Below are 16,713 nucleotides of genomic sequence, written 5' to 3' on the forward strand. Positions count from 1 at the left end.
GTCATGTAGCTGTCACCCAATCAGAGATAAGATTTCCGGATACCTCCAAATCCTGCCACTTTCTGCTCACTTCTCACCTGGCTCACTTCTAGTTCCAGAAACAGAAGCGCCAGAGCTTTTGTCCCACAGAGGAAGACTCATTAGGCATTCATTTATAATTGAAACCAGTAGCCTGGCATTATATGTGAATATTTAGTCTGGCCACGAACCATAAACAGATCTCAGTCGTGGGGCAGTATCTTTGGTTGCAGCTATTGGACAACAAATAATGGAAGTCAGTCAATGGGGTGGTCCACCATACATTGTCAAAGAAGATGCAAATGCATCCTTTTTCTAAATAAAGAACTTAAGTGCCTTTATCTGCTCTTGTCTCAAAGAAAAGCCCAAGTCTAAATAGGCCAAAGCTGATGCCAAAGCAGTTTCAATCAACCCAACGCCATCTTTGTTGTTTAGCTCAGTCGCAGTAACATCATGGGGCGATGGTGGCACAGGAGTTAAGTGCTCGCCCTGTAATCGGAAGGTTGCAGGTTCGAGCCCCGCTCAGTCTGTTGCTGTCGTTGTGTCCTTGGACAAGACACTTAATCCACGTTGCCTGCTGGTGGTGGTCGGAGGGACTGGTGGCACCAGTGCTCGGCAGTCTCGCCTCCGTCAGTGCACCCCAGGGCAGCTGTGGCTACATCGTAGCTCATCCCCAGCAGTGTGTGAATGTGTGTGTGAATGGGTGAATGACTGTGTTGTAAAGCGCCTTGAGGAGTTCCAGGACGCTAGAAGGCGCTATATCAAATACAGGCCATTTACCATTTACCATCCCACCCACCACACTGATAGAGCGCTGTGACTGGCAAGATACAAGACTGGTTGGGCTGCTGAGGCTTCTATGCAGAGCAAAATCCTTTAGCTGCTGCTATGGCCTGTTTAGATTTCTAGGCCAGGAGACCACTGCAAATGTGTTGGGAAAACAAGTGAACTTGGTCTTTAATTTGCTGTTTTAATGTGCTGTCTCTTTTCCAGTCTGAGCAACTCCCGGACCAGCCTGGCTGCTGACAACGACAGCCTCTTTTACTTTCACTCACCCGTCAATAACTTCTTCTCAAAACTAACAAAGGTTATTATTATTATTATTATTATTATTATTATTATTATTATTATTATTATTATTACTATTACTATTATTATTATTATTATTACTGGTCACAGACCCTGACTTCAGAGCTGTTTTTTTAATTAATGTTATTCAACATCACTATTAATGTATTTTCTGTTGTAGCATATGAGATCTCCATCTGTGTCCTGTCTGGATGTGGACACCTCCCCTTCAACCAACGAGTCCACCCCCACCACGCTGACTCCATCCTCTCCTACTAAATCCCACCGCCGATCGGCCTCCTGTGGCAACAACCCCCCCAGTAACATCCAGGGGTCGGGGCCCGACATGCGGATCATCAGGATACGAATGGCCTTACAGGATGGGAACCTGTACAGAAGCATTCTGGTACCCAAACACTTGACTTCAGAGCTAAGAAGCTGCAGACATGCTGCTGAAGTTAGGCTGCACTTGCAGCTGCTCTCTGCACACGCACCCCCGTAATAATAGTCATCAGTATCCGATCCTCAGATACAACAGAGTCAGGGTATCATTACAGCAAATGGAGCTGTCCAATTCATTGTTCTCCTGTTTCCACTCAGGTTACGAGTAATGACAAGACCCCCACGGTGATCAGTTCCGCCCTGGAGAAACACAGTCAGGACCCCAAACAGGCGTCCAGATACGAGCTGATCCAGCTTCTGCCAGAAGGAAAAGGTACGAACTTCCTGACTCAAACAGAATCCAGTCGAGGACAAAAGTTTTATCCACGAAGATCAAATTTCCATCTTTTTGAGATTTTAATCTAAAAGGGAATAGCTGTTTATTATCTTATTTTGTTTAATCTGGTCCAGAAAATGGATGAAATGGAATAAAAATGTGTATTTTTAATGTATCATAATTAAATATTTCCACAGGAATTTCTTTTCCCCTGAAAAACATAAAGCATTGTATTATAGCATTATGTAGCCACTCTTTAATGGACAACTACTGCCTTTTAAATGGGAAGGTAAAAGGGGCACAGCTTGCAACTCTGTGTTTTCCATCTGTTTTATGCTGCTTGATCAGATTTGGACAATAAAACTATGGAGCTAAGTTCTGAACCTTTTCAGAGAAAGTATCCAGAGTGGAAAGAAACTATAGAAAGTCAAATTTGTCCCAAAGGTGGACAGTTGGACTAGCAAACAGGAACAGGAAAAAGGCAGGCAAAGGCAAACATGGTTTACTAAGGTCAAGATACGCTGTCAGGAAGCAGACAATTATAAATCATTTATTACCGTTACAAAACATATTTATTGGAATGAATAAATACTGAAAACACTAGAATAGGATTCAAAACAGGATGCAAACTTAGCAAAGCTGAAACCCATCAAAATAAAAGCCCTGCTACTTGGTGACACACAACCTTAATTATTCCCCATGATCAGATCGAGTTGTTCTACCTCTAAATTTTTCATAATCAAAATTCTCTTCTATTCTTATGCCTGATCCTGAATCTCTTCTGGTTTAACTTGTTTTCACTCCTGTTCTTAAATCTCTACACTGGTTACCAGTAAACTACAGAATCAATGTCAAAGTGCTTCTACTACTTTATAAATCACTCAATGGCATGGAGCCAGAATACATGTTGGACTTCCTTGCAGTGTATACCCCCAGCAGGTCTCTGAGATCCTTAGGAAGCAGTCAGCTGGTAGAACCAGGTCAGAATCAAACAGGTGAAGCTGCTTTTAGCCACTATGCTACATACAGATGGAATCAGTTTCCTCATGACCTCAAACCTGCCCCAACTCTGGTAACTTTTAAATCAAAATTGAAAACTTTCATGGATTCATAAGCCTCTGAATGAATGTTTTTTTCTGCACTGTAACTTTGCCTTTTTATCTTATTCTTCTCCTGCTGGAAAGCACATCGAATTGCCTCTTTGTATAAAATGTGCCACACATGTAGAGCTGCCTTGCCTTTACTTGCTGCTTTAAAAAACATAACACTTCACGTCTCTCTTCTTCTTCTCCTAATCCAGAACTGGTCATTCCTGCTACAGGAAATGTGTTCTATGCCATGACATCATCTAGTGTTGACTTCCTGCTGAGGAAGAAGGATGGTAACACCCAACTGGGCTTACAGCCAATCAGCACAGAGACGAGCGCCACTTTTCCTCGGATTAAGGCCAAAGGAAGGAGGCTGGTCCGGACTTTATTTTGACACTAGATCGATCCGAACGTATGCATGAGTGTGTGTGTCGGGGAGTAGTGCTGCATGCAAAAGCAAAATCTACACAAGCCTCGTTTCCGTGCACCTACCAAGTCTGTTTTGCCGAACCCAACCGGGAAGAATCCTGCATGTGTTTTAATGAATGAATTCATTCAGCGAGGCGCACCACTGCCGTGCTCATCAAGAGCCATCTGCTGCCGGGGAACACTGTCAGCTTTCCCAATTCTTACAAAATATGCAAAAAACCAAGAGGAAGAGCACTGAAGGCCCCTACCTAAGTGCTTTTGGTGCTGGCTCGCAAGTAGCTGTCATGTAGCACTTGATGCATTTTATTTCAATCAACTCAGTGAGCAGGATGTGTAAGTGCCGCTGTAGAAGTGTAGCAGCCCACTGAAGCATGGCAGAGACATTTACAGGTTTTATATGTATTTATATATTTTGTATGCAAGTGTTGCGTGAGCACTAAGAGCTTTGACAACTGATTTACTGAGAGAGGAAAAAAAACACCTTCAAGGTTTGATGGAGTTCAGCTTTTGTCTGCAGACGACGTGAATTAAGTCACTTTTCCTTTTCAGCATCAACACAAAGCTGCATTAATTACTGAAAAAATTGTGTTAAAAGGATGCTTAGGCTATTTTAGGGGGTATAAATAATTAATGTTTGCCTCCTGAATGGCCTCTGTTCAGATAAATAGAGCTCTGACAGGACTGATGCGCTAACGACTAGTACAAATACAGTCAAGACCAAAGTGGGTTGCTGTTATCTTAAAGCAATCTTCAAAATTAGAAAAATTCATGCAAACATAAAGTCACAGACATCTGATTGATGGAAAGTTTAAATGTGAGTCCATTACTAGCAACAAGAACAGAATCTGGGTCAGTTTTTGTACGCGTTATGGTCGGCAGTTATATCCGAAAGAATCTCAAAGGATTTAATTCCTTTTCCAGGGTTTATTCAAACCTGCGTCACACGTAGCAGTCTCAGGCATCCATCTTAACTCTCTCATTCACTTCTACCTATGCGCTTCTATCCTATATTGCCCCCTAGTGGAAGACAAAACAGTACGGAGGACAAAACTCTGCTTTGTGGCAAGTCAGTGAGGGATTGTTCTCCCAGTTACCAGGAAATTTAATTAAAAGCAACAAACAAAAAAAACCCTGAGGAATGAAAGACAAAATCTTTTTATGGAAATGTGATACAGTAAAATTATTTTAGTTCACCTGAATTTCCCTTTTACCCCAGCCTCCCACCGTGTGTGTAGCGGTGTTAACCGGATATGTCCCAGGAGCGTAGTGTAACAGCGCTCCGCTAAATATCTAACTTTTTACGCTCTTCACTTTCAGACCACATCAAGCTCCATACTTTAGATCGAGCCAGACAGAAATCAGCAGTGTAAAACGTACAGCAGATTTCAAAATAAAAGACGTGCAGATTTTCTTTTGCTTAAGTATTAAAGGCGTGGAAAATTAAACCATTTTGTAATTATTATTTTTGATTATAATCGGTCACTCTGAGTTTTTCATGCAGGGTGAACATGAAAATCGTCTTCTACACCTATTTAGGAATTTTCCTGTGAGTTTGTGATGTTACGGGACCAGCAACGTGGAATGCTTTCGTGCTGTGCATCTGAAATTCTCCCCGTAGGAAGGGCCGCGTTTTTTATTATAAATTAATGTCACACACGTCACTGGAATTATGGCAGTACTCGATTAGCTCATCAGTCCTGTTAGAACTTAACTCTTATTCTTTAAACTGAGGCTGTTCAGGAAGTTATAGGATAGAGATAATCTTTTTTTTTTTTTTACATTAAATAGGCCACAAAATCCCCCCTTTTTAAAAATCCAGCTGAAAAACTAGATTACTGCAGCTTTAGGAGAAACAAAAACTTCAAGCACTTTAAAAATGCGCAGCTTTGGCTTTTTCATGTAATCATAAAAAGGCAAGACAGTTTTTTAAAGCTTTACTTTTTTTCCCAGACTGGAACTTTTCCACCAAACAAAAGCTGAATTATTAATTTCTCCAGGTTTTAATTTGCTTTGAACACAAAGTTTAATGTAAACTTGTTACTACGAAAGGAATCGTGTGACCTCTGATTTCCTTCTCGGCGCCGATGAGGCCTCCTGATTGGCCGAGGCACTGGGACTGCGGGGCCAGGGAGAGGATTCTGGGTAATTTTGATTACTTGTGTGAGCATAACGCTGTGCCCCTGGCTGTTTTAGTGCCTTTTTTCTACTGGGTGCTCACCTTTCCCATCAGAATGTATTGAGAACACATGGAGGAGAAAAAAAAACTCCAGTGTTGTGCAGTTTCACATCAAACCTATTTATGCACTACAAACAGGATGTCCTATTTTGTGGAAATAAATTTACTTTTCTATGAACTGTGTTGTTTTTGTGTCATAACAAACTCCACATTCCCATCCAAAAATATTAAATGTCGTTATTCGAGTCCACTGACATCTGGAAGTAATGAGATCATTGCACACCTCTGGAGGCTTTTTATTCATTCGGCCATCTTTATCTCCAAGGTCAGAGAGTTTGTAGGAATCTGACACAAGAAGAAAATCTAAAAGCACAAAAAAAGGGAGAAAAGTTCCTCAGAGGTGAACTTTTATCAGTCAGTGACGAAAAGCTAAAAGCATTCCTCTCCGCATGTTGGTCTTTATCTTGTGTGCATCAGCTGATTCTTCCACAATGTATGTTCATAAAACAGAATATTTTAAAATCTCCTTTCCAACAAGAACGGCTTCAAACTTTCTCCTCCGAATACGAGCCAGAAAAGAGCTGTAGCTGTAAGAACCACAAATTTCCTGTTGCCACTTTGGGTTTTTGTGTGTGAATTTTAAAATGAACGGCATATTTCTCAACTTGCTGTCGAATTTGAAAGCTGGGACAATTAAAACCCGAGAGCATCATACGTTTCCTGCAAACCCAAAAAAGTTTCTGATCTTTGAAGCCTGTGATTTATTTTTCAAGTTTGAGCCTTTTTCACTGGTTTGAGACCAGTTCATGGTTGTTGTTGAAAGCATAAAGTTTAGGGAAAATAATCATAATACAAACTAAGAAATTAGAATAAAACAGATTGAATGCAGTTCAGTTTTATTGCTTTTAAAGCATTTTAAAGATATTTTAACAAAAATTCAGTTGAATTCACATGAAAGGCGCAGCAGCTCAGTGGTTTAGCTCCTCCTCTCACATAAAAACCTATAAGTGTTTGCATAGATAAGCCTACACAGGAGGAATTGCACATTTAAATAGTGCTCTCATTATTCTCTAAATTACAAAAAATTCTCCCATAAAGGACAGAAAATTTGTGAGAACATCATTAAATAATTGTGTGACAGTGTGAGCGTCCTGTCACTGTTTCCCGATTGATAATGCGGCCTGGCTACTTGGCCGAGGGGATGTCCCTTTGGCTGACTGGTTAGCGTGCCTGACTCTCACCCCGGAGTCTAGGGATCGAATCCCGCCCGGGCTCGCGTTTCTCCACCTTGCAACAATTGTTTTTATTAGAATTTGAAATGAATCATCCAAAGCCTGTAGAAGACGTGAGTCCTTGTTAGAATTACCAGTTTATTTCCTAACAGTGTCAAGAAAAACTTTGAGCAGAATCAAACCCCAGGTGTTCTAAAAAATAGACAAACTATTAATTAGATTACATTAATTTATAAGATTAATTAGACAGGATCCTAGCATGCTAACTTGTTCCCAGAGTGATTTTAGCTGACTCAGCACTCTGTTGTCCCCCCTCCACACGCCTCACACTCCAGGGCCGCTGTCCGGTACGCCTTCCAAACCACCGGATCCTGAAGGCACACGGTTCCTCCGCCACGCCTCTCCTCCGCCTCGTTCCTATTTATGTCCCCCACACACACCCAGCCTCCCTTGGCCCCCCGGCTTGCCGCCTTGGGGCTGACCGCCCACTTGGAGTGGTCCTGGGTGGCCTTGAAGGTGAAGGTCTGCCCCAGGTTGATGAGCGTGATGTCCAGGACCTTCCAGCCCCGTGAGCAGTCAGAGGGGAGGATGCCCGTGGAGCGAACCCAGAACTGGACCAGGAGGTCTGACTGGAGGGTAGGGGCCACCCACGAGTGATACAGGTCTGATGGAGCAGGTGGACAGATCAGACTCCAGTTTTCTGATTTTGCTACCTCTACAATTTTCCATTTTGAATAAACTTTTAGTTTTACCATCGTCGAATGACGCTCCTTTAGCAAAGCTGATGAAGTCAGTGCCATCCTTGGAGGTCAGGGTCACGCTGCGGTTGGATTCAGCCCTCATGTGTGGGGAGATTCGCCCATGCTGACGATTTTTGCTGCATAGGGTGGCTAGCGCAGGCACCAAGGACGCCAGGGACTCCGGGACGTCACAGTTGTACACATTAGGCTGATTAATCTGCAGCTGCTCTCCTGTGGTGCAAAACAAATGACATGGAAGTGTTTCTGGATCTGATTCACTGGTACTGGTCTGGTATTGGACTGTGTTGTAGGCGACAAACACCTGTTTAAATCTTAAATAGATTCATCTTCTAGGACCAATTTCTAAGCAAATATCCAGGAAAATGCCTGCATCCATCCATTTTTCATCACTGATCCAAGGCTGGGATCTCAGGACAGAAGATATTTAAGACCCCTCTCATAAGTTCTTGGTCCCCAACCCGAAGAGCCTCCAAAACAAGGCAACCGCAGGAGGCCTCCTGGTCAGACGCCCAAGCCCCCTCAGCAGCAGCTCCCTCACCCCACCGCCCTGAGGAGGGATCTCATTTCAGCTGCTTTTAGCATCTCACCATCATGTGAATCTTAGAACAAAGACGGATCACTAAATCAGGGTTTCATCTTTAAGTATCGCTCCTTGGTTCCACCATACCAACAATCCTGAACTCCTCCACTTGAGTCAAAGACCCAACAAAAAAAAAGTTCCATCATTTTCTGGTCTCAGATTTGGAGGAGCTGCTTTTCCAGCTCACTTTGCTCAGTTCTGTATCACCCCACTGGGCACTTAGGGTCATCTAGGGTCATGGGCTGAAGACACCAACAGAACCACATCGTCTGCATAAAGCTGCACAAAGCTGCACTACAGCTTAGCATCTGATCTCCACCATAAACACCAGGATGTCGTTAGGTCGATTCTGAATGGCAAGAGTATGAATTAAACTGAAAAACGGTCTATCCACCAAATGTTTCACAAATTCTTTCCTACAACCTTGAAGGCGGAGCCCTGTCCGTCTTTTCATGCTAGTGACGTCCCTGCCAGGATCAGGGACAAATTGTAGCCCTGAGTCAGGGGACACGGTCTTCTCCACGTGCACGGAGCACAACCAGCAACATCTGATGAGCTGTTCATTTGGTTTTGAGTTTTATACAAACACCAATTCTAATATTTAGTTTAGTGTGGTTTAGCTGCAGAGAAACATATAGAAGCTAAAATGTTCCATTTTTATTTCTCTTTTCTATCTATTTAATAATAATTAATTTACTAATACTACTACTAATAATAATTGGAGCTTCAGGAGTTTTTAACAGTCCGACTCCTTTTTAAACTTTTATAACCATTAATATGGATAAAACAGTAAATACCTGTATGCTAATGAAGCTTTGATCATCAAATATAAAAGGTCATGTTTGAATAAACGGCTGAAATATAAGTTCTTTCAGAACAAACTAGATTATTAAGATACACAGTTGGGTGAAATCATGAGTGAATATACACGAGCTGAAGCTGTATTTATGAGAGGATTTTAAAGCTACTTGCATTTTCCTTTTATTTATCTTCAGATTTAACAGCAAAAAAAAAAAAAAAAGGAAAAACATGACGGCTCAGTCGTTTCGTCGTCACCCTCAGACGCTCATCACCTCTCAGCTGGAGAGACGAGGATCTGATGAAACAAACCCCCTGTTGCAGTGTGAGAGCCGGGATCGCTATGGTTACACACCAACCTCTAATTGCATTACCCCAGCCTCTGCCATAGCAACTGCTGAGTGAGCCAGGAGGCTGCGGTGACACGGAGAGGACACCTGTTCACACTGATTGTACTGCTGTTGTGTCAATACCTGACCGGACTGTTAATACTGGACAACAACAAGCTGATGATCCCCAACAAAATAATAATAAAAACCTTTAGTATCCATGACCTGTTCACTGTTATTAAAGGCCTTTGATTTGCTGCATCAGCATCGTGCTTCTTGTTTTTTCTTTTGCTACTGAGATCTGGTTTCTTAAACTTTAGATCAAAACAAAAACTCAGTTCTCAGATTCCCAAAACGGTCTAAAGCAGGAGCCACCCACTCCAGTCCTCCAGGGCTAACTTTAGCGGTTTACCTGCTCCAACACACCTGATTTGAACAAAGAAGGGATCGACAAGCTTCTGCAGAACATAACATGATGAGAAGATGATTAAACCATTTGATGCGGGGGTGATGGAGCAGAGCATTAGAGGTCTGGAGGAAAACTTGCTTATGTACTAAACAGGGTCTGAAATCTGCAAAAGTGACGTTTCACACAAACTTTGTGACTTGTTTTGTCTGATGTTCTCATTAGATCTGGATTACCTCAGTGACCTTGCACATCAAAGAGCCACTTTTACTTATCAATGATTACCATCTTAGACCCCATCTGATCGTTTCTTTTTTGTGTTTTTTTTCTTATCTTTTACGTCCGCTGTGATCGCTCAGCAGCTCCAAGGTTTAATAAATAAGGACCACGGTGACCCCTGGTCTAGCCAGCAGGGATAAAAAACAAACTCTTAAAGATTTATTCGTTTTGAAGACAAGGCCCTATAGAAAGTATTCATCATGGGGAACCCTGGTCCTCAAGGGCCGGTATCCTGCATGTCTTTGCTCCAACACTTCTGATTCAATAGTTGATTCACCTGTTCTGCAGCTCATCAGGCTCTGCAGAAGCCTGTTAATCACCTGCTGATTGAAATCAGGCGTGATGATGCAGGGTGGAAACTAAAATATGCTGGATAGTGGCCCTCGATGGACCAGGGCTCCCCACCCCTGATCTATAGGGAGAATCCTACCTGCAGGTGATGTCACTCAAAGTGGGCGGGGTCTACAGAAACAGGAAAAAGTCCTCTGACTGAAACAATACTAGCAGTTAGCCAGATTGCTAACAATCTAATGAATAATTTCAGTTTTGTTTTTAAACTACTTGAGCTCAATAAACTCCTACTGATGCTCCAGAACTCGATATTAAACCTCCGAAATTAAACCTTAGATCATTTGTTTAGTTTATGCTGTTTTTGTCTATACTGAACATCCGAATTAGTGCTCTACTGTGTGTGTGTGTGTGTGTGTGTGTGTGTGTGTGTATGTGTGTGTGTGCGTGCGCACGTGCGTGCATGCGTGCGTGCGCTGCATCACTACAGCTAATCAGAAGATGAAGAAATAATCTTTGGTATGAACTAGCCAGAACGTGTTTTCAAGAGGTCTGTGACTACTGCTCTGCACCAGTCGTTTGTCTAGAGGAATAACTAAATGTTTCTCTCACACATCCTTAAATAAGACCCTGTGCAGTAAATTTGTTTTGTGTTTCTTCTGCTCTTCTTCTGTTATTGTTAAATAAACTTAATACAACCATATAGATGAGTTAAAATAAAGTGTAGTAAGTTTCTGGCTGATTAGAGTGTTTGTTCAAGGGTAGATAAATCAGAAAGTGAAGCTCATTTACCACCTGGACCTTCTCCTCTCAGCTTTCACGCAGCTGGAGCATCATGCATTTAAACGTCCTCATTTAGTAACTTCCTGTTCTTACCGATGGTCTGGAAACGGTCGAGCGGGTAGGTAACGCAGATGAAGTTCTGTCCGTTGTTCACACCACTGCTGGGATAGTAATACTGTCCTCCCTGCTGCTCGGGGGGGAAGTGAGGGGTGCTGTGGACCAACCAGAAGCCCTGATTTTTATCCAGCAGCACAACACCTGAAGGGCAGAGATGTACAACTGGTTAGTAAACAATCCATCAGCGTTCTGCCTCCGGGTGGATGTTTTAACATAATCTGACTAACTCAGATAAGCTTCACGAGTTTTAGAAGTTTAAGAGAATTTAACAGAAGGAAAGTGAACTTGCAACTTATGTGTTTATTGTGTCTTTTAGAGGAAAAGATGTTCTACATCCGTGTCAACATGGTATTCTGGTTATCTACGGACAAGCCCTTAGTGCCGTCACCCATAGGGTTCTGAAGAGCCTAATTGAAACCCTGTGAGTGGTTCACACCACCGCTATCTTGGCCACCTCACACCTCTCGACACAAAAATGGAGCTGAGAGCAGGGCTGTGAGGGTGGGGGCAGATGACTGACACCCATCAAACTCTGAGCCGATGTAGCTACGAGCTAACGGACGCCAACAGGTTTTCGGGCGCTTTAGCCAGAAAAATTGTGGTTGAGAGACTCTGCTACCATCTGCCTTCTAGGCTGTAACTCTTAACCTGAGGCTGAGGCCGTCCCTGGAGCAAGCAGGAGGGCAAGCTGCTAGTGTTAGTGCTGGCGGCTCATCTGGCACCTGTCAATCAAAAGGACACGCCCCTACGTATTCACAATTTCATGCTTCAATTACATCTAAATGGATACATTATAAATAAAGTCACCCCCCTCAGGGTTGTCATGATGGTAAACTAGACATGTTAAACCTAAAATGTTGTTTTAACCAGAGAGCAAACATGTTTATTTCTGCTGTGAAGTTGGCATTTTTAACATAGGAGTCAACGGGAAGTTGCTCCTTTCTGGAGCCAGCCCCTAGTAGATGAGGAGGGAACTGCATTTTCTGTCCCTTCCATGTTGGCTTCACTTTCGACAGGCTGGGTTTGCCCCTTGTGAAAAACAGATTCCTCTAAAGTGAAACTAAATTGGACTCAATTAAAATAAGTTTTAGGAACAACAGGTGTCTCATAAGTGTGCACAAAGGGGATTTAATTTCAAAAAGGGGATTTTATACCATAAAGTAACAACTTATTTGATCAAATTTGCCTATTTCTAATATAAAAAGAACATTTCTGCCTTTTTGAAGTGCCTTTTATATAAATATTATGAATAATAACATCTCACCTGTGAACAACCTTTGCTCAGAGAAACTGAGTTGAAACTGGAACGGTTTACGACATCAGCAACACACTTTAGCTGAGTTAAACCCTCCCCAGTCAAGTCAGGCGTGCCCCAGGGCTCTGTCCTGGGGCCCCTCCTCTTCGTAGTCTATCTCCTCCCTATCTGCAATATCTTCCGCAAATTGAATATCCAGTTTCACTGCTTTGCAGATGACACTCAGCTCCACATTTCCAGGAAACCCAACTCAACTCTCCCACCATCCTCCCTTACCCTCTGCCTCTCAGAAATCAAATCCTGGTTCACCTCTAATTTCCTCAAAACTGAACTTCTTCTTGTTGGTACCAAATCCACCATCTCCAAATCTGACAGCTTTACCTTAACTATTGACAGAGCCATAGTCTCCCCCTCCCCTCAGGTCAAGAGTCTGGGTGTCATCCTCGACAGCTCACTTTCTTTTCAAGCTCACATTAATTACATAAGTCGGTCAGCATACTTCCATCTTCGTTCCATAAACCGTCTCCGCCCCTCCCTTACCCCTCACACTGCCGCCATTCTCGTCCACAGCCTCGTCACCTCCCGTCTCGATTACTGCAATTCACTTCTTTATGGTCTCCCCAACAAACTCCTTCATAAACTGCAAATGGTCCAGAATTCAGCAGCCCGTATTATCACCAGAACCCCTTCCTTTCACCACATCACGCCGGTTCTCCAGCAGCTTCACTGGCTCCCAGTTAAATTCATGTCCATCTTCAAAATTCTCCTCCGCACATTCAAAGCCATCCATAACCTCTCTCCTCCATATATCTCAGACCTTACAAGTATTAACACCCCCTCCCATTCTCTCAGATCTTCTTCCTCCATCCATCTTGCTGCTCCTTCTGCCCGTCTCGCTACCATGGGGAGCAGAGCTTTCAGCCACTCTGCTCCCCGTCTATGGAACTCACTTCCCCTCAGACATCAGGAACATCGACAGTTTCACCCTTTTCAAAACAAAACTCAAAACACACATGTTTTAATCTACCTATGACCTCTGATTTTATTGAACTGTTTCTCTCTTTGTTTTTTCTTCTTTGCGTTTTATTGTTGTTTCATTGCTGTTTTAATGTATTTTCTGAATGTATTTTCTGTCAAGTGACCTTGGGTGTTCTGAAAGGCACTTTTAAATAAAATGTATCATTATTATTATTCAGACTAGCCATTAGCTTATCAGTCCTTTAGGACATAAACTTTATTCCTCCAAAAAAAAAGGCTGTTCAGAAAGTAACAGGTAAGATTATTCATAACTTTTATACAGAATTCATGTTTTAGGCCACCTGAGCTTTGGAGGTGCTGCTCACCTTTGGTGTGTCCTCCATGGCTTTCACCGTTATCCCCCCCTGTACCACCAAGCTCCTCCGGAGGCTGCTGGTCGTTGTACAGGACGTACGCCATCTCCGAGTTCTGTGAAAAGGTAAAGGCTTTCTGTAAATGCCTGACTTTAAGTGTAAAACACAACTGATGGGGTTCCGTTAGTAGCGGGAGGAATAAATCAACAGAAAACCAGTTCTCACTACTCGTTATCAAATCATTTTTCTGGTCTTGGAATATTACCCGAAGACACGATTTTTTATAAATGTGCTTAGCACCACCTGTGTGCCCTAAAAGGAGAAGTCTTATGGCTGCTGTCGAAAAGCAGAAGCAGGAAAGAATCTATTTAAATGACATTTGAAGAATAGTGACGTAAACAATGGGTGTTACTTTTAGGTTTCACTATATTCTGAACATTAAAAAACATTAAATGTGCAGTGTAATCAAACAGCAATGTCCTACATAAGTAAGTGCTTAAGGGTCATTTTACAATTATTACATTTCAGAAAACCAATCAGAATTGGTTTTTCAAATGAAAAATAAGCAGGATTAAGTGTATAAGGAAAATTGTGTTTCCTATACAAATACAGTAAAACGTAATGCGTACTTTGCTGCTGGAGATGCATACACTAAAGGAAGTAAATAAAAATAGCAATACAGATAATATATTACCACCTCCTTACAGAGTTTTAAATCTCATCTGAAGCTGTAGATATTGTGTTGGTCTAGGGCGTGTTTTTAATGTTGGGTGTTTTAGTTTTGGGTCTTTATTGCTTCTTATTAATGTTTTTATTGTCATTTTAGTGCATCATTCAGCACTTTGGGCTGTTTTTCCTATAAATAAATGAAAATAACAGAGCACATTGGAAAAAAATATTTGTTGTCTGATTTAAAATGCCCTGGAAACCTTTGGAAAAAGTTGATATTTGTAATTTTTACACCGACATCCTAAAAATGTAAAAAGTAAAATTAATTCTATTAAAGAGCAGTGGAAACTACAGATGTAACAAACTTCTAGACATCTAGGGACCATCATTTGGAATGCAGAACATGCTCTGTTTTAACTTTGATGAAAAGTTTAAATCAGAACTTTTAAAGCCGAATATGAGATTTTTGATATGCGATAGAAGAACTCAGGTTTCTGTTAACTTCATAAAGATGTAGCCTGCAGCCATTTGATTTGGTAAGAACAGAAAGTGTGAATATGAAGGAAGTGAAAACTGCTTGATAATTAATTTTAGAAAAATACTGACCTTCTTTCCAAAACAGGATGTAAAACTCTCAGTAAGACTAAACTGAACTCAGTCTTCAGACTCCACATTTAGTCTTTTGAGGACACAAGGAAAACCTTGATGAAAGCAAACCTTTTCCTGCGAGTACAGCTGTCCGACCGTCCGGCCCAGAGCTCCCAGTGAGTCATTCACTGTCACCTTCCCCTCGGTCCATCCTTCACTCCCTTTTTCCAGCAATAAGTACAACTCACCCTCTTTAGGAGATTTTGTTCCATGTTCTTTTGGCAGCTTGTACAAATAAAACCTGACAAACAGAAACAAGTGGGAAACATTAAAGCAGTCAAATAACTCAGTTTTGTTTGAGATGAAATTATGGAATAAAATAAAATAAAAACTTTGTAGAATGAATGTTCACCAATCAACTGCATCTCCTTGGTCGTTGTAGCAACTGATTGGAGTTGTGCCGCCCCCTAGTGGCACACAGGCGACTAACAGGGACAGAAACAAAAGCATCTAGAAGAAAAAACAAAAGAAAATAAATCACAATTAAAACAAATTATGTTTTAATTTACTTTGGTTAGCTCGTGTGGTTATAAATCTCCAAATTAGACATTTTGGATTTTGCAGGCAACGTAACCAAATGTTCAGAAAGCAATAAATAAAGCAAATGTATCCCGATACAACATGTATTAAAACAGGATGAAAATAATGGAAGTTTTCCAGGCTTCTTGGAGAGCATTTTAAAGCTTTTCACTTGCTTCTATTTACCCTGTAACACATGTTACCACAAAGAGGAATAAATCAGGATTTTCAGCAACAAACATCCAGTAACAAAGATTATAATGGCGTCACCTAAAATTGATATTATAACCGTGTCTAAACCTATATGTCGATGATCTAAACTTATATGCCTTGTGTTTATATTTCACAGTCTAAACATCAGATTACAGAAAATTAATAAAAACATTTAACTTAAAATTTATGCGGAAGCCTGGAGAAGTATATTAAACTTTAAAACAAGCAGCGCTGACATTTCACTTTGCTGCAAAGGTTTAGCTAACTTTACTGCGTTATAAACAACCTTAACTATTTAACCCGATAACACATCAGTAAAAAAAAGCACGAAAACTCACCATAAATTAACACGGTTCACCAGTGTCTGGGTAAGCTTTACCTCACATGGTAAAAACTTGCTACAACCTCCCAATTTTGTTTGTATCCACATCCTTGTTTCGGTAAAAAGCTAACGACATTGGGATGTGACAATGACGTCAGAAACACGCGTCGCTGAAAACTTGAAAACGCAAGAGGGATAAAAATGTTTTTACTGAAAGTGACTTTCTTATTAAATTAAAATCAATAAAAACATTATCATTCTTTTTAGTGTTTATGCTACGTTTGAAATTACTTTTATTCTGAAACTTTCTTGCCTCCACCGAGTAAATCCAGTCCTCACCTTCAATAAAGTCAGAGTCTGGCGATCACTTACGTCATTCTTAGGGGCATTTTTATATTATATTATATTATATTATATTATATTATATTATATTATATTATATTATATTATATTATATTAATATAGCGCTATATTATATTCAATTTTATTTATATAGCACCAACCCACGACAAGAGTCATCTCAAGGCACTTCACATAATAAACATTCCAATACAGATCAGTTCATTAAGCCAATCAGAAAAAATGTTTCCTATATAAGGAACACAGAAAATTGCATCAAGTCACTGACTAGTGTCAGTATCTTTACAGCAATCCTCATACAAAGCAAGCATTTAGTGACTGTGGAG

The 16,713-nt window shown here is 41.2% G+C and overlaps 2 protein-coding genes across 4 annotated transcripts in view; one reads left to right on the plus strand and one right to left on the minus strand.

Annotated features, from left to right (window-relative positions):
• Nucleotides 1-3,505, plus strand: part of rgl2 (ral guanine nucleotide dissociation stimulator-like 2) — a 40,920-nt gene extending 37,415 nt beyond the window's left edge. For all 3 annotated transcript variants that reach the window (XM_015949757.3, XM_015949759.3, XM_015949758.3), the window contains 4 exons: nucleotides 1,012-1,105; nucleotides 1,268-1,492; nucleotides 1,687-1,801; nucleotides 3,105-3,505. In XM_015949757.3, coding sequence (XP_015805243.3) covers nucleotides 1,012-1,105; nucleotides 1,268-1,492; nucleotides 1,687-1,801; nucleotides 3,105-3,286 — 616 coding nt within the window. In that variant the 3' untranslated portion in view covers nucleotides 3,287-3,505. The remainder of the gene's footprint in view (nucleotides 1-1,011; nucleotides 1,106-1,267; nucleotides 1,493-1,686; nucleotides 1,802-3,104) is intronic.
• Nucleotides 3,506-6,847: 3,342 nt separating this feature from the next.
• Nucleotides 6,848-16,182, minus strand: dnase2 (deoxyribonuclease II, lysosomal). The gene is made up of 7 exons (XM_015949761.3): nucleotides 16,044-16,182; nucleotides 15,326-15,423; nucleotides 15,043-15,214; nucleotides 13,669-13,771; nucleotides 11,047-11,211; nucleotides 7,482-7,700; nucleotides 6,848-7,393 (listed from the first exon to the last, which is right to left on the minus strand). Exons 1-7 carry the CDS (start codon nucleotides 16,044-16,046, stop codon nucleotides 7,023-7,025), a joined length of 1,131 nt encoding a protein of 376 aa, XP_015805247.3. The 5' UTR covers nucleotides 16,047-16,182; the 3' UTR covers nucleotides 6,848-7,022.
• Nucleotides 16,183-16,713: the final 531 nt, after the last annotated feature.

Source organism: Nothobranchius furzeri, chromosome 5, assembly GCF_043380555.1.
Source record: "Nothobranchius furzeri strain GRZ-AD chromosome 5, NfurGRZ-RIMD1, whole genome shotgun sequence".
Classification (NCBI taxonomy): Eukaryota; Metazoa; Chordata; class Actinopteri; order Cyprinodontiformes; family Nothobranchiidae; genus Nothobranchius; species Nothobranchius furzeri.